At 48.1% G+C, this 21,741-nt stretch overlaps 1 protein-coding gene and 1 long non-coding RNA gene across 3 annotated transcripts; one reads left to right on the top strand and one right to left on the bottom strand.

The window, feature by feature from the left end:
- Nucleotides 1–6,089: 6,089 nt before the first annotated feature.
- Nucleotides 6,090–9,783, bottom strand: Ccdc42os (coiled-coil domain containing 42, opposite strand). Its single transcript, NR_155283.1, has 2 exons — nt 8,762–9,783; nt 6,090–6,402 (listed from the first exon to the last, which is right to left on the bottom strand). It is a non-coding gene; the product is annotated as a coiled-coil domain containing 42, opposite strand (long non-coding RNA).
- Nucleotides 9,784–9,862: 79 nt separating this feature from the next.
- On the top strand, nt 9,863–20,777 carry Ccdc42 (coiled-coil domain containing 42). 2 transcript variants are annotated; one of them, NM_177779.3, is made up of 7 exons: nt 9,863–10,123; nt 10,463–10,568; nt 11,003–11,107; nt 13,702–13,899; nt 16,980–17,201; nt 17,357–17,515; nt 20,476–20,777. In NM_177779.3, exons 1-7 carry the CDS (start codon nt 10,041–10,043, stop codon nt 20,551–20,553), a joined length of 951 nt encoding a protein of 316 aa, NP_808447.2. In that variant the 5' UTR covers nt 9,863–10,040; the 3' UTR covers nt 20,554–20,777. The 2 variants fall into 2 exon arrangements, with proteins under 2 accessions (NP_808447.2, XP_006533546.1); XM_006533483.4 differs by lacking the exons at nt 9,863–10,123; nt 10,463–10,568; nt 11,003–11,107 and adding an exon at nt 13,401–13,615.
- The last annotated feature ends 964 nt before the right edge of the window (nt 20,778–21,741 follow it).

Here is a 21,741-nt window from a genome sequence, read left to right on the forward strand (position 1 = left end):
CCCCTAACTCCTCCACTGTGGTCCCCACTTAGTCAGATGGTTGGCTGCATGCATCCACATCTGTATTGGTCAGGCTCTGGCACAGCCTCTCAGAACAGCTATAACAAGCTCCTGTCAGCAAGTGCGTCTTGGCATCAGCAATAGCATCTGGATTTGGCTTCTGCAGATGGGATGGATCCCTAGGTGGGGCAGTCTCTGGATGGCCTTTCCTTCAGTCTCTGTTCCACTGTTTACTCCTGTCAGAAGGAAATGCAAGGACAAAGAATGGAACAGAGACTGAAAGAATGGTCTGCAGTCTTATGGAAGTCCTGTAATTAGCCTTGTTTCAAATCCTGGCTCAGCCATTGCTGAAGATGAAGTTTAACTGTTGACTTTCCTCTTCTTTTCTTTTATATAATGAGACGTTTGGGGCAGACGATCTCGGGTTGTTCTAGCTCTGAGATTCTGTGAGTCTACATGGTAAGTGAAGAGGTGGCAAGCAAAGGACATTGAGATACTTCACATGGTTTCCAAGGAGATAAAGAGGCATAGCTGGGGAATACCCAACAAGGGAGGGTTATTAGCAAGAAGAGATGTCAGGTTTAGAAGGCGGGATGTTAATCAATATTCAGGGCATGCAAAGGAGGAGGAGGATGTTGGCAGGGGTTCACAAGAGAAGAGAAAAATCACTCATCAAAAGTAGGGTTAGAAGCCAGGTGCAGTCCTAGAAACTCAGACCCAGAGGCAGGAGGATCGTGCTTCTGAAGCCAGCATGGGCTCAGAAGCAAAGCAGATAGAAACATAAAGGCAGTGCGTCTGGGGATGTAACATGGCTGGTAGGATAGTTTCCTACCATACATGAAGCCCTTTAGCCAATTCCTAGCACCCCACAAACACATGGTAGGGCACATCTGTATTCTCAGCACTTAAGAGGTGGAGGCACGGGGTGAGGGGTGGGTCAGAAGTTTCAGGTCATTCCTGGCTACACAGTAAGGTAGAGATCAGCCTGGGCTGCACGAGACTCTGAGGAAGAAAAAAAGTTAAGGAGGCCTGGAGGAGAATTAGCACACCTTGAGAATGGCCAGGCCAGAATGATTAACCAGTACGGGAGCACACACATTATTAGCTTTCAAAGTCATGATAAATGCTGAAGTATATGGCCTTTTAGAATTTTGTTTAGGTCCTAAAGTGGCCACCTGTAGCCAGGCAGGACTGCCAGTGGAGGGATAAGGACAACAACCTATCCACAGAACCTTTGACCCAAAATGTGTCCTGTCTACAGGGTGTGCAGGGACAAAGATGGAACGGAGACAGAGGGAATGGTTAGCCAATGACTGGCCCAACTTGAAACCCTTCCCATGAGCAAGAACCAGTCCCTGACCCTATCAATAATACTCTGTTATGCTTGCAGACAGGAACTTGGCATAACTGTCCTCTGAGAGGTTCTACCCAGCAGCCGATGGAAAGAGATGCAGTGACCCACAGCCAAACACTGGATGGAGCTCAGGGAGTCTTGTGGAAGAGTCAGGGGAAGGATTGAGGGACCCGAAGGAGAAAGAAACTCCACAAAAAGACCAAGAGAGTCAACTAACCTGGACCCTTGGGGGCTCCCAGAGACTACCAACTAGAGAGCAAGCATGGGCTGGACTCAAGCCCCCTGCACATAAGTAGCAAATGTGCAGCTTGGTCTTCATGAGGGTTCCTCAACAACTGGAGCAGGGCCTATCCCTGAATCTGTTGCCTACCTGTGGATCTAATTCCCCTAATGCCTTGTCTGGCCTCAGTGGGTGAGGATACTCCTGGTCCTGTAGTGACTAGATGTGCCTGGGTGGGGTGATGCACAGGGGGACCTCCCCCTTCTCAGAGGGGAAGGGATGAAGGGGGTGTGTGAAGAGGAGGAATGTTGCAAATCAGGAGGTAAAATCAGTAAATTATTTAATAAAAAAAAAAGCTATAAAAGGTTTGTTTATGAAATAAAAATATTCCAGAAATCCCAAAAGACACATAGATTAATGTAATAACCCTGTGTCTCCTGTGCCCAATTTCAGACATGACACATCACCAATTCACATTAAGCCTCTCTGGTCCTATCTATGCCCCTTCCTTTACCACCACAATGAAGGGAGCACCTAGAGCTCTGAATTGGTTGATTATTATTTATTGTTTCTAGTTCTTTACAGTTCCACTTCATATCTATAAGCAACATTTTTTTAAATTAGATCTCAAGCTTGAAGATGAGAAATGTGACTTTTGAAATATCAGAAGCAAAGCCAGGTGTCCTTGCGGAAGACACAGAGGCCCTCTGACTTGCTCTCTCCTGTGTGATGAGGTCACTGCCAATGGCTTGCACAGGTGGACGGAGCACGTGGCTCACGGTGCCTGGAGAAAGCCACACTCCAGCACCGAGCTCAGGAGGAAAGGGCAAGCGCAGCAGCTGCCTGCTGTATCTGTTCATTTGGATCCCTGGGAGTTCTCTTTTCAGAAGCACCAAGACTGGGTGATGGGAACAGACCAGGGAGCAATCATTAGCCTTGCAGGGAAAAGACACATCATGGCTTAAGCTAGACTGCAAGACCAGGGTCAGCCAGGGAGATGAATCCAACGGGATTCCCCTTCATCCTGCCGGTGGAGGCGCCTTTGAAGCAGCCTCTGAGCCGGGCCTGGCAGCCTCTGCCTTAGCAAGCTGCCAAAATGAAACAAAGAATCATTCAGTGAAAAGATGGGAGCCGGGTGCGGGGGCTGGTGGTAGCTCTTGCTACTGGTGACTTTTTGGTCATTTGGCGGTATCATCTGAACTTAAAAAAACAAATAAAAACCTTTTAAAAGATTTAAATAACAATAGAAAACTGGTGTTTCCAGGGAGGGCACTGGCACGGAAAACCTACCATCTATAATGCTAACTCTTTAAAAAAATTTTTTTTGTTTAGGGGCTGGAGAGAAGGCTCGGCTGTTAAGAACACTGGATGCTCTTCCAGGGAATAAAGGCTCCATGCCCAGCACTTACTTTGGGGCTCACAACCGTTAGGAACACCAGTCCTAGGGGCTCTGGCCTTAGTGGGCACTGTATGTACATGATGCATCCATCATATAAAAAACATTTTTTAATTTAAAAATTTTTTTAGTATTTACTGTGTGTGTTTGCGCATGCACGCATGCGTGTGCCCGCGTGTGTATGCATATGGGCATGTGGAGGTCAGAGGACCACTTGCAGGAGCTGTTCTCTCCTTCTGCCTTTATGAGACCTGAGCTCAGCAAGCCTCTTTCACTCACGTAGCCATCTCGCTGGGCCAAGAATCCTGCCATCTTTAGACCACCCAGCCCTACAGGAGACATAGCTAATCCCTAAATGTTGCCACAACAAACAGATTAAAACACACTTTCGTCAACATTCAAAATACTTTGGAAAGGGGGAAATGAAAGGGTTTTTAGAATTCTGCTTTAGAAATTACATGTCTCAGTAACTCATTTAATTCACAATTTGCTTTCCTTCCCCGTGCCTCCCCCCCCCCCCACACACACACCAGAAAAAAAAAAATCTGTGAATAATTAGGAATTCTTGGGGAGTGAAGAATCAAATCCACAGATTACTCCGAAATGTGTGAAACGCAGCGTGAATGCTGAAGGGAAGCTTCGCTTTACTTTCCCCAGCCACTAAACAGCTCAGCTCTGGGCTCTGGCTGGGAACTTTGTTTTTGAAAGCCAGCAATTATTTTAAAGCCTCAGACTTTGGGCTCACAGGGCCCCAGGTTGGGAGGAACAGCAACCAATCTGTAAGTGAAGGTCTTGTGGGAGCAGCTCGTTTCTGCCCCCCCCCCCCCCCACTCACAGTCACTTGTGGTGGTGGGTCGTGATGCTGAGGGCAGTGCCTTGCAGGCACCTTCCTCACTATGTAGTCACCAGAACCCGTGTGTTGTTTGCTCCCGCTGGCTGGTTAGGACCTACTCACAGCCTAGGAGAGCCATGTCAGAGCTACTGTGTGGAAATGTTTTTTCTAAGAAATGCTTTCTTTAAAGTTTGCCATTACAAATTGTACTGGCTAGTTTTGTGTCAACTTGACACAGGCTGGAGTTATCACAGAGAAAGGAACTTCAGTGGGGGAAGTGCCTCCACAGATCCAGTTGTAAGGTCAATTAGTGATCAAGGGGGAAGGGCTCCTTGTGAGTGGAACCATCCCTGGGCTGGTAGTCTTGGTTCTATAAGAGAGCAGGCTGAACAAGCCACTGGAGGCAAGGCAGTAAAGAACATCTCCCTCCATGGCCTCTGCATCGGCTCCTGCTTTCTGACCTGCTTGAGTTCCAGCCTTGACTTCCTTGGTGATGAACAGCAGTATGGAAGTGTAAGCAGAATAAACCCTTTCTTCCCCAACTTGCTTCTTGGTCATGATATTTTGTCCAGGAACAGAAACCCTGACTAAGACACAAATCAAACTTTCACACAACCTATGAGCAAGTTAATATAATAATGTGCTTTGTGGTCATCTGCTGACACACTGTATATTCAACCCACTCAGCATTGGCTAACTTCTTTATTATTTTTAAGCATATATGCATGTGTGTTTTGCCTGCATGTATGTCTGTGTAACATATGCATACCTTCAAATTGAGGCCAAAAGAGAACATTAGCTCCCCTAAAACTGGGGTCACAGAGCCACCAAGTAGGTGCTGGGAATTGAAACCTGATCCTCTGGAAGAGCAACAAAAGATGCTCTTAACCACTGACCCATCTCTCCAGCCCCCAGAATTAACTAACTTCTAAGAAAAAACCCACTGCAATCCACCTTACTATGCTTTGGACTTCTAAAATGGATTATCCCTGCAAGCTCAGCTGAATGGGCAGCCTAGGTTGTACCAAGTTTCCTCGACTTCCTTTGTGGCCCATTCACATTCCTGACTCAGGACAATGTTTGTGTTTGTGAGGTGTGGGGACCAGGTCTAAGACCGAGTGCTGAAAGCAACACCCTGTACCCCAAATATTCTGTAAACAACATGTGGGTATATATCTGGTTGTGGCTTGCGTGCTGTTTTTTTTTTTTTTTTTTAAAGATTTATTTATTCATTATATGTAAGTACATTGTAGCTGTCTTCAGACACTCCAGAAGAGGGAGTCAGATCCTGTTACGGATGGTTGTGAGCCACCATGTGGTTGCTGGGATTTGAACTCCTGACCTTTGGAAGAGCAGTCAGGTGCTCTTACCCACTGAGCCATCTCACCAGCCCTTGCGTGCTGTTTTGAGCCAATAAAGGCAGAAGACATGTTTCTCCCTTGCGAGACCCCAGTAAATGATGAAGAGTAAGCGCCACAGTCCCTGTAGTTACCATATTTGCTGTGCTATTCATTACATAAAGATGGCCTTTGTTCAGGATGCCTCTGAGTCTCTTATATTTCTACTCCTTAGATGAGACTTCTTTCAGATCAGACAGGAGAGGCCAAAACTCTTCAGAGTCAATCAGGTCCACTCTTGTGTAAAAAGACGGAGAGTTGGTCACCTTTTACAGGTCACCGCAGCACTGCACAGAAATGTTTAATGAGTGCATGATCACCTATGAAACACAACACCGGGATAAATAGAGGTTTGGCTGTATCTACATTGTCTAAGCAGTTGATAATCGAACAGATTCACTATTAGCATCATAATGAAAACAAGGAACATGTTTTTGCAGTGAGGTATCACCTCACACCCACCATAGTGGCTGAGATGAAGGGGAAAAAAGCAGAGATGTCAAGTTTTCACAAGGATGAGGAGAGATTTTTCTGTCACCAGGCATGGAGATGTAAAATGATCGGAATACAGTATGGTGGATCCCCAGATGTGAACCAAAGAGCTATGCCAGACATGGTGGCACACACCTTTAATCCCAGCACTTGGGAAGCAGAGGCAGGTGGATCTCTGAGTTCGAGGCCAACCTAGTCTACAGAGTGAGTTCCAGGACAGTCAGGGCTACACAGAGAAACCCTGTCTTGGAGAGACAGAGAGAGAGAGAGAGAGAGAGAGAGAGAGAGAGAGAGAGAGAGAGAGAGAGAGAGAGAGAGAGAGAGAGAGAGAAAACACCAAAAGAAAAAATATATATAGTTCTTATGAAAAAAAAATGAAACAATACAAGACACTTTTAGAAAAACGATACGGAGAGTATATTTTTTTAAAAGTTCCAAACGGCTTCCCCACCCCAAGTCATTCTTGTCTCCAGAGCTCCGCGGACAACCTTCCCCAGCCTGGCCTCCGGCACACGCATGCGCACACGCTGCATCCTATTAGACATGCCGTGCTGCAGCTCGCTTCTGTCACTCCATTTGTCCCCATACTTCTCCCACGTCTGTGCATACAAATCAGCTTCATGCTTTCTGTAAGTTGCATAGCATCGCATTAAATTCAAATCACTGGAATTAACCATCCCCTTGAATCTTCATAGTATGTGATCACAGCATCTGCCATTGTGTTAAAAAGAAAACAGAAAAGAAAAGAAAAATTAAATTTTTTTTTGTCATTTTCACACTAGCTACAGCATTCAAAACAATGTGAAGTGATTGTGGTGACAGTGAAGAGATTGTCGAATCTCTAAGTTTAGCAAGAATATCTTTGACACAAATGTTAATATCATCTCTTGGGTTCAGACTCTTTTATCTATCACAATTCAATTCTTCCCTTGAGAATTTCAATAGAATTACTTTTATTAATAGATTTCCTAATATTTAAGGATTTTTGCATGCAGGTCCTGGTTATTCTATTCAAATTTCTCTTTTGAGTCAGAGGTCCCAGCAAATGTATTTTGAGAGCTGCACTCTGGAAGGGTCTTAGAGATGTGGCCACCATGTGGAAGACACTCTCCCAGGAGAGGCGGGAGACTGTGTGAACTAAATTAAATTTGCTAATGCGGCTGCTAGGATCCCTGCATAGGAGATATGGTTGGCCTATTTTCTTCCTTTGTCTGCCATTGGGCTTCTTCTTAAGCGTTGCTCTCCGCTTACCTTCAAACACCCTTTCAGGCCTCAGAAAAGGGAAGGCACAGATTGTTTGTATGCTTTTCAAAGTTATTTAATTTTTCTCGGAAACGCAGCAAAATGGTAGCCAGCTTGAAGCTGTCAGAGGTGAAGGAGTTTTGGCAGTGGAGCCTCTTTGTGTTTTCTTGTTCCCTTCAGCAGTGATCTGGCCGGTCTAGGCAAGTACAGTGGAGAACAAGATCCAAGGGGTTTGGACCCTTAGTCACTGCTGGAAGGGGCATCTCCCAGGACACCTGGGAGCTTGTATACCCAGTGCTGTTCCAGGATAACACATTCAAGCAGTGGTTCTCAACCTTCCTAATGCTTCGACCCTTTAATATAATCCCTTATGCTGTGTTGGCTCACAACCATAAAATCATTTTTGTTGCTAACTGTAATGTTGCTACTGTTATGAGTCATAATGTAAATATCTGATATGCAGGATGGTCTTAGGGGACCCCCTAATGAAAGAGCTGCTCAACCCCCTACAGGGTCATGACCCATAGGTTGAGAACCGCTGCTTTCAGGATATTAACCTATATCTTTTATTTTCTGCTGTTTTTTTCTCCCCTTTTCCTATAAGTGTTGTGGGTCAAAGCCAGACTCCTGTGTGTGTTAGGCAATCCCTGTACCCCAAGGATGTGTATCCCAGACCTCCCTTCCTTCTTTGAAGCAGATAACAGTCTCAGAAGATAACGAAACGGGACAGAAAGCAAAACATCCCTATTGGCTTCCAGCATCCAAAACCCATTCCATCATTAACTTAAACGGAATAAATTTTACCTCGGAGGCAAACAGCAAGGCAAAGGAGGGCTGTGGGCGGTGGTAAGGAGAAGACCAGGAATAAAGATGAAGGTGGAGAGAAGTTCTGTAAGACAGTGTGCAGGTCACAGAGGAAGAACGGAGCTGAGAGTACAAGACTGGCTCCCTAATGCCTGGAAAGACAGTAACTACCCCATCCCACCCCCACCCCCTGCCAGCCCTCCAAGATAATAGTCAGTGACTGGAATCTAGACTGACTCACATAAGGTACCATGGGAAACAACATAAAGAGCTTTGAATTCTTCCCAAGGGGCTGAACGGGAAGGAGAGGTGTCTCAAGTTCTGTGTGGACCACCCAGGCCCTGACTCAGTGATTTGACTGACAGGCAAGCACGGACGTGTCTTAGGTGCCAGAATAACAGGTGATTCCAGGAGCAGATGACTCTACTTCTTTAAGGGCAGCAGCATCACTTGGCCCCTCCAAACCGAGCTATCACGTGAGGTAAGAAGTGGAGGGCATAGAGACATCCCTAATGGATGGTGTCAAACTGTCCTAGTTAGGGTTTTTACTGATGTGAACAGACACCATGGCCAAGGCAACTCTCCTAAGGACATTTCATTGGGGCTGGTTCACAGGTTCAGAGGTTCAGTCCAGCATCATCAAGGCAGGGGCATGGCAGAGCCCAGGCAGGCAAGGTGCAGGAGGAGCTGAGAGTTCTACATCTTCATCTGCAGGCTGCTAGAAGACTGGCTTCCAGGTAGCTAGGACAAGGGTATTAAAGCCCATGTCCAAGGTGACACACCTACTCCAATAAGGTCACACTTCCTAATAGTGACACTTTCTACCCCAAGCATATACAAACCATCACACAAATTAACTGGATAAAGAACACACACACACACCTTTTGTGAAACTTAGAAATAATTTGCCTTATTGTCATTTTGCTGGGTCTATATCTGGAGTTGGGATTAGGGATTTACGGTGGGCTGGGGGTGATGAGGGGATAGATGGGTGAGATCAGAGTGGGTGGGCTTTTTTCTGTACCTTGAGGAGAGACCAAAGGTGAAACACGAGCAGGACACTCTCTTCCTCACAACAGGGATTTGGAGAGCTAGAGGAAGCAGCATGCCAGGTGACCCACAATTTAGCCTGCAAGCTCTGTCCTTGGCTCCAGCCAGAGACCCCCAGCAATCCTACCTCAGCCCGCTGGGAGGAAGGGCAGGGAGGGGTCAGCACCCAGGGCCTAGTGCCAGCAGAGGTCACTATAGTGCTGTTTCACCCAGGGACCCAACCGTACACAGCTTTAACCTCAAGTCAAATAAGTATTTAAATATGCATGTGTCCTCTGGAATGGAGGAAGGCAGCCATAAGAGGTAAACCATTTAAACAAGGGACCTATTCCATTACCCACCACACCTGCACTTATAGCTCAAAAGAGTATTTTATCTGTACTTAATAAACTCCGTCTTATAATAAAGGGACCTTGCCTTGCCTTGGTCCCTTTCCAAGCGGCCAGGAGCTGTATGCCCCTACATCTCTTTGGCCCACTACTTTGTTCTAATGCGTCTCATCATTTCCCCACTTTTCACACTTCTCTGTCCACCTCTCCCTGTCCCTGGTCGTCTCTCTGCTGCTTTTGCTCTTTACCATCCATCTGCCACCCAATCTCGTCTTCCCCCTCACCTAACCCTAGGAAAGAGGTGCCCGGGAGTCAGCTTCACAGATCGGACTCCTCTGTCAGGCTTTCATTCTCTGTGGCAAATGGTCATACCCTGCCTCCCTACCCGGTAAAGGAGCAACTGGTAACGTAATCAGAGTTCCTGAAAGGTGCCCTCGGGAACAGAGAGGCCACCTCAAGTGAGTGAGGTTAGCCGGGCAGTGGTGATATACACCTTTCCTCACAGCACTCAGGCAGCAGAGGCAGGCAGATTTCTGAGTCCAAGGCCAGCCTGGTCTACAGAGTGATTTCCAGGACAGCCAGGATTACACAAAGAAACCCTATCTTGAAAACAAAACAAAGAGAGAGGTGGGTGGGGAGTTAGTGGGTTCATAGGTTAGAGGGCAAACCGTGGGTGCCTCAGAACCAGGCAGCTTGTTGCTAGGTAACCAGATCTCCTATCACCGCAAGAGCACAACATACTAAAGCAGCCTCTAGCTGGTTTCTGCTGTGTCTCTCAGCTACCCACTCTCTGTGGGACTTTGAAAGCAGCAGGAGGAGAGGAGACCGAGAATCCAGCCACTAACCCCTGAGTGCCCTGTGGCACTGTCACTCACCATTTCACTTTGAAAAGTAGGCCACCGGGGCTGTTAGGTAGCTGCCACCATGAGTTTGGGCATGATGGAAGAGGAGGACTTGGCCGAATACTTCCGGCTACAGTATGGGGAGCGGCTGCTTCAACTGCTGCAGTAAGTGCTTGGTATATAGCCTGTCTGTCTCGCCTCTGAGCTTGGGACCACTCTTACCCTCATGATGATGCTCTGCTGCCAGGTCTTTCCTCTCCTACAGCCCAGTGCTCCTAATTGCCTTACCCCATGACCCAACTCCACCCTGACTCTGGGCCCCCATCACTCAATCGCCCCCAAAAAGCCCTCGTAGATCTCTCTCTTCTCACACAGCTCCTTTCATTAAGGTGAGAGTGGAGACCTCTTTTCCTTCCCATGGGCATCCATCTCTGAGGTGCTCCCTACCCGATCCTGCTCCTGCCTCTCAGAGGGTCCTGTTCCCTTTTCGTTGTTCTCGGGCAGGAAGTTCCCAAATGTTGAGGAGCAGTCAGACTCCCCATCTATCCAGCTCCTGGAGAAGAAGAAAGAGGCCAAGATCATGCAGGAGGCCATGGAACATAAGAAGGAGGTGAGGTGGGGAGTTGGGGGTGATAAGGGTAGGGGTTCAGGGTAGGGAATGGATTGGCTGAGGCTCGAGGTTAATGGATGGTGGGCCCTCGCTTTGGGGGTAGGGTGGCTACAACTGGTTCTGGACTCTTTCCTCCACAAAGAACAGAAAGGGTCTGAGTCTTGGGGGAACTAGGGTCATGGGATACTATACTAGGATCTCTGTACAGGATAGAGAGTGCAAACTACAAGTCCTTCTGTAACTACGTTTCATTTGAAGAGTTGGGGATTTAACTCCTAGCGACTTCTTTTCCACTGAGCTACATCATCAGCGTTCCAAGAGCCCCCCAGGCTAAAGGATAAAAAAACACTTTGGGCAAATGATGTTAGACTCTTTCTGAGAGCCCATGTCAGGTGGCTGGCTCTCTGACTTTCACCTTCTCACATGCCCTACAGGCATTCCAACGGAGAATGGAAACGCTGAACTTGCGCTGGGAAGAACTAGGTATTAAGGAAGAGCAGCTGAAGGCCCATATCCAGAAGTTCGAGCAATTCATCCAGGTATGAAGTGGGGTGACCTGCAGAAGGCAGAGACTTTACACTGCACTGGGCCAGGTGGTTCTTCCCCTCTACTTGACTTTGTGGGCTCCCCACGCTCCCGACCTCCGGGATTAAAGGTGTCTTCCCTGGTCCAGGAGTGCCTGATCTTTCCCAGGCATCTTCTATATTCTATCTACCTCTATCTGAGATGTCCCGTTTACCTGCCAGTCTCTTCTCTCTACTTGACCCTTTCCTGTTTCCTTGCCAGTACCCAGGTGGCTGGGTGGACGAGTGGATCTGATGGATACAGAAGTGAGTCAGGGGCTTGGTCACTCCCTCACTGTATCCCTCCCTCTTTGTCCTTGCATTGAAAGCAAGGGACAGATGAAGGCAGGAAACCATTGCAATGAAGGACCATGAAACAAAAAGACTAGTAAGAGACTCAAGAATCTTGACCTTGGGTTAGGGAGTTAAGCAATGCCCCCTTTCTTCCTTCTAAGATCTCAGTGATCTGGAGGAACCAATGAGTACAAATGGGTAGTGATAAGCAGGAGCAAGAATGTGTGCGAAAGTGTGCTAAAGCAGCCACACTGGAAGATTTGTACAGCGCGGATGATGGCTTCCATGCTTACATAGATGTCGCCTCTCCCCTAGTTCTTCCCCACCTATAGGGAAGCTGGAGCTGAACTCTATTCCATTAACTTGAAGGGTTCTGACAAAGGGCCCAGTGGTGTGGCGCCTCCAGCCCTGGGACCCACCTCAGAATTCTCCACCACCTTCTCCAGGTACTTGTTCTCCAGGTACACTCTAACGCCTCCCAGAGACACTAGGGACACACGCAACTAAGGCACACTTGCATCCAACTGGTTGGAAGGAGTGGCTGAGGACTCAAGTGAGGGTCCCCTGGTCCTTCCCCACCCCTTACAATGAGGGAGCACCAACAGTCAGCCAGCCCAGCTGTGATGGATCTTCTGTGGCTGGGCCCTAGAGATGACAGCAGTTTGGCTCAGAGGATGGCCCTCTTCATCAGTACTTAGAGGAATGATTTGAGCTGGCAAGATGGCTCCGTAGGTGAAAGCACTTACCGCCAATGCTGAGAGCCTGAGCTAGACCCCCTGGGACGTACTTGCATGTTAGAAAAAAAAGAGAATTGACTCCCCCCGAGTTTTCCTCTGATCTCTGGGCGTGCACTGAAGCATGTTCACAGGCATACACGTGCATACACAAAAATAAATAACAATGTAAACAAAACAAAAGCCTCACTCAGACTTGTTGGCCAGCAATGCTCCAGGACCAGCAGTAGAGAAGTCCTGAGGAGTTGGGAGCTGTTGCAAGGAGGGCTCACTGCTGCCCTCTCCTGGAGGAACCCTACTTGTAAGGTCCCTCATTCTATGCACAACTGGGCAGAGCAGGGATGTCAGTGTTCTGAGATACAGTCCTCCTGGACCAGAGCAAAGTTGATGGAGTATTGAAGAGGACAGGAAGTCTGAGAGTGAAGGACTCTCCAAATGACTTCCAGGAAGTCAGAAGCTGTGGAATCTCATGGTACTCTTCACAAATACAGACGCTGGTAACTTCTTCCTTCTTCTGCCTCTAGCAGGTCTCAGGTTGAGACCAGACACCTATAGGTGTTTAAAAACTTTCTAGGTGATTCATATATGACTGATTTGGGATTCCCCGGGCCTCTCTGGTGCTTTGGAGCAGGGCACATATCTGGTGCGTCTCTCCATCCCCCCTAAATGTCCCCACTATCCTTGTTCATCCATGAGGAATCATGGGGGCCCATGACAGGAGAAAAGAGACACCTGGTGACACCTGGTCAAGTGCAAGGGGTTGACTTGCACTGGTCCTGATGCTGCAGAAAGAAGAGGCAGGGTCAGTAGCTGAGCCTCATCCCTCCTGCGTGCAGAATTCAGTTACCACTGTCATCTCCTCTAGCCCTGGTCGATGCCAGTCTGGACTGTCAGAAGCATTTAACATATGGTTCCATTACTACTGTCATGGACTTTGTAGGAAGAGAGGGCTACCACCTTTCAGCGAACAGCTGGAGAAACAGAGGTACTATGTACCAAATCAGGAGACCATGTGGAATTCCCAGTCCCGGCTGAGCCATCTGCCCTGTGACAAATGGCCACCACTAAAATCAGAAAGCGCAAAAGCTCTGCCAAAGGCTTCCTGCTTCCACTCAGTCTTTGTTGGCTTTCTTGGATGCAAGCTTGATCTTCCTCCACCTCCCTCTTTCTGTGTGTTCTCTTCCCATCCCCGCCCCCCTATGAAGCCCAGAGACAAACTCCCACAGAAGCAGAATTTCCTGCTTGTCCTTCCTAAGGCCACCTCTTGACCTTGAGCTGAATTACTGAACTCACAGCCTCCTCAGGCCACAGAAGCCCCTCAGCTTTACTAAGTCCCTTCACTTAACGAAAACCTCACCAAGTCCTTTTCTTTCACACCCCGTTTCCAACATGGGCAACCCAGCAAGCTCTGCCTGCCCTCTGGTGATCTGAGCTCAGCAGACAGAAGGGGCAAAGGGTATCTATCACCAGCCCCAGGTAGGCCAGGGTCTCGGGAGGAAAGGGCGAACAGCTTGCCTGATTTACACGCCTTCCTCATCCCAGGAGAACGACCAGAAACGGATCCGAGCCCTAAAAAAAGCCAACAAGGAGCGTGAACTGAAGCGACTGCGCCTGCGGGAGCTGGCCAAGGCCAAGCAGGAGATGATGGCGCTGAGGCTGGAACACCAGAAGCTGAGTGTCAAGCTGCAAGACTACGCCATCTTCAACAAGTACCTGGAGAAGGTGGTGGAGAACTCTGAGGTGGGTCCCAGGGCTGGAGGCACCACACCACAGGGCCCTTTGTCAGAACCCTTCAAGTTAATGGAATAGAGTTCAGCTCCAGCTGGCTAGGGTTTAGGGGCCCTTGGAATAGTTATCCTGATCTGGGGAGGGGCAGTGGCCCTGGGAGATGGATGGCCAAGCCCCCTCCAACCACCCCACCTACTATGAGATTGGGTGGGGCTCTCAAAGCAGGAGGCTGTGCACATCCATACCTCTATATGTGGGTTGTGTGTTTACATCTGTGTTTGTGTATGTCTGAGAGAGAGAGAGAGAGAGAGAGAGAGAGAGAGAGAGAGAGAGAGAGAGAGAGAGAGTGTTAGAGTTGAGAGAAAGGGAAAGTGGAAAAGTACCTACCCTCCAAAGACCAGGAGCACTTAGTATACGATACAGGCTGACTGGGAGTTTACAGAGGCCATCCCTGGAATGAAGGAGATGGGAGACACCTGCCCAGGGTCTCACAGCTTGGAAATGGCAGAGCTCGCTATTTTCTCCACTCTTCTGAGGGCCCCTCCAGGCCGTAAGCACCCTGTGTCTCTACAGGACCTGTCACCCGACCCAGGAATTTTTAGCCCTCTTCCTGCAGCACCTCTTGCAACATATAATGCCATTGCTCCTGTGACACCTCCTCCCTCCTTCCCAGGGCCCTCTGGGGTTTCCTCTTCCCAAATTCTTCCTTAAGCAAGACGGATTGTGCCTCAGACTACAGTCCCACCATAACTGTGCTTCATCCTTCCCCCACAACCCAGACCTGAAGCCATCAATCAGATATGGTCCAGTCTGCTTCTTACGTATTTCTGGAATCTAACCCCTGCCCCTTCCTCATTCCTCGCACTGCGTGCTTCAGCTGTGTTACCTCTGCCCTTTGCCCTTTTACATTCTACAGCCTCCTCCCCCCACTCCTCTTTCTCTTCCTCTCCTTCTCCTCCTCCCCGCCCCTCTCCTGATCCCTTTTCTCCCTCTCTGTCCCCTATACTGCAAAGCATAGAGAAAAACTTAACCTTTCAAGAACTCAGACAAGGCTTTGTCTAATCTTAATATTTTCCTGGTTTCTTTTTCTATTTTTTCCTCTGAAATAAAACACTACTGGGAACTTAAGCCCCTTATATGTCCTTCCAAATTTCAATCTTTCTTTCCTCTCTTCAGGGATCACCTGTATCATAGCATTTAAATTTATTATTTTCATGACTGTTTTTCTTATTTTGTCATGTATCAGCTGTCCATATATATTTCTCTATGACTTGTCTTTTTTCAATTTTCTTTCTTCCTTCCTTTCTTCCTTTCTTTTTCTTTTTTTCTTTTTTCTTTTTTGTCAGTGTCTCACTATCTACTCCTGGCTAGCCTCAAATTCAAGATCTTCCTCTCTCTCTCTGCCTCCCAAGTGCTGGGACTGCCATGCCCACATCAAACTCTTGATTCTTTATAGTGTTCAGAATAATAAATTAGCTTGTCAGCAGCCTCCAAACATGGCCTTTTGTGTCATGAACTCATGGATTTAAATCCATGTTTCAACCTTTTGTATTTATTCTCATTGATGCTCAAATTGTTCCCTCTTTGGACAAGCAGGGGCCTCTTTAAGCTGGCACCTGAGGCTTTTGACATCAGAATAGAATTGCCAAATTCCTTCCTGGTAGCTCTGATTGAACCCATTCATTCTAACTTCTGTCTGCCAGTGGTGTTTGCTGAAAGAACTGTAGGTAATAGAGACAGGACATGGGCTCTCTGCCTCTTAAGACAAAAACTCTTCATGGGTAATGTTCATACTCTCCCTAGTTTTCTGGCGTGTTCTGTCTCTGTCTTTGTCTCTCTGTGTCTCTGTCTCTGTCTCTGTCTCTGTCTCTCTCTCTCTCTCTCTCTCTCTCTCTCTGTATGTGTGTGTGTGTGTGTGTGTGTGTGTGTTACCAGCACTTGAACCCAGGTCTTCGTATGTGTTAGGTAAACACTCTACCACTGTGCTGCACCCCAGCCCTTATTTTAGTTTGACACAGGATCTTACTAAGTTATCCAGACTGGTCTCAGACTCACTCACTATCTAGCCCAGGCAGGCCTTGGACTCGGAATCCTCTGGTCTCCACCTGCCTCTGCCTGGCTAGCCTCATGTCAGTCTTCCTGTCTCCCCAAAATACTTTTCTGGCTGTTCCCACCTCCTCTACCACTGGCTGGAGTGGTCTTCCTCAAGAAGCACATTTGGAAAAACAGGAGCAGGACGGTTCCTGGACACCAATCTGCCACCACCAACTGTTATGATATGCCCAGAGAGTCCCTGAGCAGGCACGCTGCCATAGCCCCTGGGGAGATGCACTGGTGCCGTGAAACTGGAGGTCACATTGCCCTCCATAGATATGCTTGCTGGGCAAACTCTGTGCTTCTGGGCCCTGACCTCACTGGCTTACCCCTCTTCAGCACCACTTCTGATACAGATGATGAACAAAGGCTTAAGGGAATTAGTGTCTGGGCCCTGTGCAGCCCCACCCCCCAGTCCTAAAGATGGTTTATCACTGTCTATCCTCCCTGTACCCAACCACCCCCTAGGCTATAAATTTCAAAAGAATGGGGTCTGGCTTTCTTATCTCCTGCTCTGTCACTAGCCTTTTAGCATAGCTCCTGGCCTGTGAATGGCTTCTGGAACATTCTTGATGTATAGGATTGCCTTAGGAGGCAAAGTGCTTTCCCATCAGCAATTCTTAATTCTAGCTCAGCCTGGAGCTACCTAGAGCTATCTTGCAAAATTTTAATTCGATAAGGGCCCCTGTAAAACAAGTTAATAATCTGAATCTCTGGGATTGAAGCTTGGTTAAGTATCTTTTTTTAAAGGGTCCTCAGCTGGTTCTGATATGCGGCTGGCATTAGAAACATCAGGTCCAGCTGTGCAATCCTCCCACATCTGGGGCATAGCCCATATAAACTCAAGAGAAGCCAACATTCTCACAATACCTATTTATGGCTGTGGCTTGCCAGCCCTGGTTTCCAGATGTCCAGGCCAGAGGTTATGGGCTGAGATGGCTGCATAGATGGCCCTCGGAAGCCAGCTATTCAGTGACCCAAGCCCACTGATCCCTCAGTTTGAAGAGATCCACGAGGTGATTGCCCGCTACAAGACCCTGGTGAGCATGCACCATGACCTCATGCAGTCGGCTCAAGAAGGCCAGGAGAAGATTGAACGTGCCAAGGCGCGGCTGGCCCGCTACATGGAGGAGAAGGACGATGAGATTCTTCAGCACAACAACGAGCTGGCCCGCCTGCAGATGCGCTTCGACCGGGCCCGCAGTGATGTCATCTTTTGGGTAAGCTTTGGGCCCAGTATAGGGCTGGTGGGGGTGGGGGTTCCTGGCTATATTTCTGCATGTGTGCACACAGAGAGAGAGAGAGAGAGAGAGAGTCAGAGAGTCTCCGCCTCCCCGGTTACACTTACACACATTGCCACCACATCTCTCCCCAGGAATCTCGCTGGGCACACATCCAAAACACGGCGGCCAAGAAGACCCTCCTGCTTGGCACCATTAAGATGGCGACGCTGAACCTCTTCCAGATCGTGAGCAAGCAACTGAAGGAATCCACCCAAGTGTCCCTGGAGGACACACACAAACAACTAGACATGGTAAGTGGATGCGGAGCTGGGTCCAGCAGGGCGGCAGGGTCAAGGAGGTTCTGAATTGGCAAACTGAAGGAGTGAATTAGGCAGAGTTGTAGCCCTCAAATAATTCAGTGTCAGGATCACCTAGTGGTGGGACTGGGGAATCTCGGATGAGAACCCATGGACTTACATAGTTAGTAATTGCCCACGTTACACTGCGGATCAGGGTTCCACACATTGAGACCTACCGCATTAGCACCCGGAATCCTTGTTAGCTTCAAACCACAGGGCAAAAGTAGGGACCCAATGTTGAACTCATTGGTTATTCAGAACAGTCTTGTTGGCCACGTGTGGCAACTCAGAGTCTGTTGTGTGAGGGAGGCGGTATGAGACTGAGCCTAACTGCTGCCTTCACCTGTGTGGCCCTGGGGCCAAGCTGGGTTCCTTCTCCAAAAGCTGACTGCATCTACCCTTCAGTTGATGTTCAGAAATAGTTTTCAACTGCTTACATTTCCAGGGAAAGCCACAGCTAGGGTTCTGAACATGGATCCTCACGCTTGAATAGCGAGCACCTTACCAACTGAGCCATCTCCCCAGTCCTCGAGGTAGCACGGTTGATTGAAACTCCAAAAAAAAGCTCCTGTGTAGGGAGAGTAGCATCGGTAGACACTTTGTCCATTCCCTTTTTTTTTTTTCTTTTTTTTTTCCATTTTTTATTAGGTATTTAACTCATTTACATTTCCAATGCTATACCAAAAGTCCTCCATATCCACCCACCCCCACTCCCCTGCCCACCCACTCCCCCTTTTTGGCCCTGGTGTTCCCCTGTACTGGGGCATATAAAGTTTGCAAGTCCAATGGGCCTCTCTTTCCAGTGATGGCCGACTAGGCCATCTTTTGATATATATGCAGCCAGAGTCAAGAGCTCCGGGGTACTGGTTAGTTCATAATGTTGTTCCACCTAAAGGGTTGCAGATCCCTTTAGCTCCTTGGCTACTTTCTCTAGCTCCTCCATTGGGAGCCCTATGATCCATCCATTAGCTGACTGTGAGCATCCACTTCTGTGTTTGCTAGGCCCCGGCATAGTCTCACAAGAGACAGCTACATCTGGGTCCTTTCAATAAAATCTTGCTAGTGTATGCAATGGTGTCAGCGTTTGGATGCTGATTATGGGGTGGATCCCTGGATATGGCAGTCTCTACATGGTCCATCCTTTCATCTCAGCTCCAAACTTTGGCTCTGTAACTCCTTCCATGGGTGTTTTGTTCCCAAATCTAAGGAGGGGCATAGTGTCCACACTTCAGTCTTCATTCTTCTTGAGTTTCATGTGTGAGGTAACACATTCACAAAGAAACTCACACAATATGTATTCACTGATAAGTGGATATTAGCCCCAAACCTAGGATACCCAAGATATAAGATATAATTTGTTAAACACATGTCCATTCCCTTTAATGTCTGGCTCAATAGCAGGTAGATTTGCTGTTTGTCCTTGTTGTCACCCTGTTCTGACAGGACATCAAGGAAACTCTGCTGCGGTAAAGGAGACCATGTGCTTTTGAGGGGATACGTGCTGTCTTGGTGTCATGGTGATCTTGACTTCCAAGATCTCCTGGTGTGCTCCTCTTTCTTCCTTTAGCTGTCCTGACCAAAGATGCTCTGGGACGTGGTGCCTTGCAGCTCACAGCCCCAACCTGCTCATTCTCTGCTCTGCTCTGAGCTTCCAACCCTGTCTACTCCAAGCTCTGAGCGTCTTGAATCCTTGAGGATTTTTCTCAAGTTTTATTTTCCGGAGTCAAACTTCCGGAAGTGCGCCTGGCAAGGAAAGTCAAGCCCAGATTTCCCCTGCCAGGCGATGCCCCTCATGCTTCACAGAGCCCGTCCTAAGATATCTCTATCTTCATCCCCATGGAATGTAAGCTCACTGACAGGAATTCAAACGACTAAGCAGCTCACGCAAACAAACAAACAAACAAACAAAGAGGTGAGAGAGTATAAGTGAAACAGGAGGTTGAGCACACATTCTGCCCCTGAGTGGAGGGTCACCTTCTGAAGAAGAGAAACCAGGTTGGGTGTGCGGCTAAGCGCTACAGCATGCGCCCCGCATGCACACACGCGTAAGGCCCTGGCTTCCATCCCCAGAATGAAAATATTTCTTCAGAGCTGTTTTTGTGTGGAGCTCAGCTGGGTCTTCTTAGCCTCTGAGTCTATCTGGGGTCACTCTGACCACAGGCTTTTAAAACAGAAGTCGGTGAATAGAATTTAAATTTCCCTTGAGGACCGGACCCCATCACAGGGAGCATCAGGCAAGCTCTTTGATGTTGCCAGAGGGCCTTTTACAGCCTTGTCTGCAAAATGCTTCACTCTGAGGTCTGCTTGGGACTGGCTCTCTTTCTTCCTCCTATACATTCCTGACTACCTCTTAGCAAGTCCCAGCCCTGACCTTACTGCGCTAACTGAGTCCACGGTCATGGTTTAAACCCATAGGCTTGATAGGTCCTTGTCCCCAGCTTGTGGCACTGGTTTGGGAAGATGAAACCTTTAACAGCAAAGCATGCCTAGCAGAAGTAGGTTACTAGGTGCAGGTCTTTGAAGGTGACAACTGATCCACCCGCTCCAGTCACACTCTCTGCTTCCTGGTTCCCTCTCCAAGTGAATAGCTGCTACAAAACACTCCTACCATCGCAGATGAAGCCACTCCACCATGTCTTCCAAGGTGGGCCTTGAGTTTTGAAGGCCACGCCCCTCCCCCCTCCTTTAAGTTGCTTCTGTCGTGTATTTTGAGCACAGTGCCCAGAAAAGTCACTAGTAGATCTGCTAAACCCGATTCTTAAGGTCACCTAGGACATCTGTGAACCGAGGCAATGCAGCAGCCTCTGGAAGTCAAGGATGAGGGCAATGAGGTCCTTCCAAGGAGATGCTCCATCTTAGGACTTGGGCAGTGTCGGCTGGGTGAAGCCAATGTTGTCTCCCTGTCTTGATAGATCCAGCAGTTTATACAAGACCTGTCAGACATCTGGACAGAAGTAAAGAAGAAAGAACAACAGCAAGTCCGGATGTAAGGAAGTAACATGCTTCTAGAATGTTCCAAGACACTTGAGAGAAAAGACCTAGGAAAGAGAAGGTTCCTGGTGAGCCTGTGGTCTAGTCCCCCTAGTCCAGCTGTTGAAGACCAACTGCTTCCTGATGATGAACCACCTCCCTACCTCCCCCCCCCCGCCCCCCGTTGGCTTTCCCCTCCAGCCTCAGTTTGTCCCATCCCTAAAAACATTAAATGTTATAAGAAGTTGGCTCTGAAATTACTTCTCCTTTCGAAAATAGGTTAATAGGGAAGAGCCAATGAGGGGAGAGACCCACAAGCACCCCATCTAAGAACAGCTCACTCTCAGCTTTCTGCTCTGGCAGGGCTGCTGGAAAGCCAGATGCCACGCCTTTCACTGGGTATCTCTGGGGCTTTAGACCAGCAAGCACACCCTGTCTCAAGAGATTAAGGTGGGGAGCAGGACAATTACTATCTTCCCCTGGAGTCTGCACATGCACAAATAGGTACATGTACTGGCACAAATATGCTTACAACACACATGTATACATGCATGCACATGTGTACATACTCCCATGTACACACACACACACACACACACACACACACACACACACACACTTGAATAGTTATTGCTTTATAATCCGGAGAGATGACTCAGCAGTTAAAAGCACTGGTTGTTCTTCCAGAGAACCCAGCACCCACCCGGTAGCTCACAATTTCTAGTAACTCCAGTTCCAGGGACTCTAACACCCTCCTCAAGCCTCTGCAGGCACCACACATGTCCATGGTTCACAGACATGCATTCTGGCAAAATACATAAAATAATGTTTCGTTTTTCAAGACAGGATCTCACTATGTAGCTCTTGCTGTCCTGGAACTCAGTCTGTAGACCAGGCTGGCCTCAAACTCATAGAGACCTGCCTGCCTTGTCCTCCCGAGTGCTGAGACTAAAGGTGTGTGCCACACTCTACCTGACTTAGATAAAATTATTTTTTTAAAATGTGTCACGACCACATGCTTTCTAGAACCTGAGCTTCGCTCATTCTCACTATCAGTTCATGATACTGTCCGTGTCAGTTAGTATTCAGCCACATGAGGACACTAACGTAAGATTAAATATTACTTAATCAAAGTACTTGGGCCAGGTGTGGTGGCAGACTCTTTTAGTCCCAGTATTGGGAGCCAGAATTGAGCCAGTCTCTGTAAG

Source organism: Mus musculus, chromosome 11, assembly GCF_000001635.26.
Source record: "Mus musculus strain C57BL/6J chromosome 11, GRCm38.p6 C57BL/6J".
Taxonomy (NCBI): domain Eukaryota; kingdom Metazoa; phylum Chordata; class Mammalia; order Rodentia; family Muridae; genus Mus; species Mus musculus.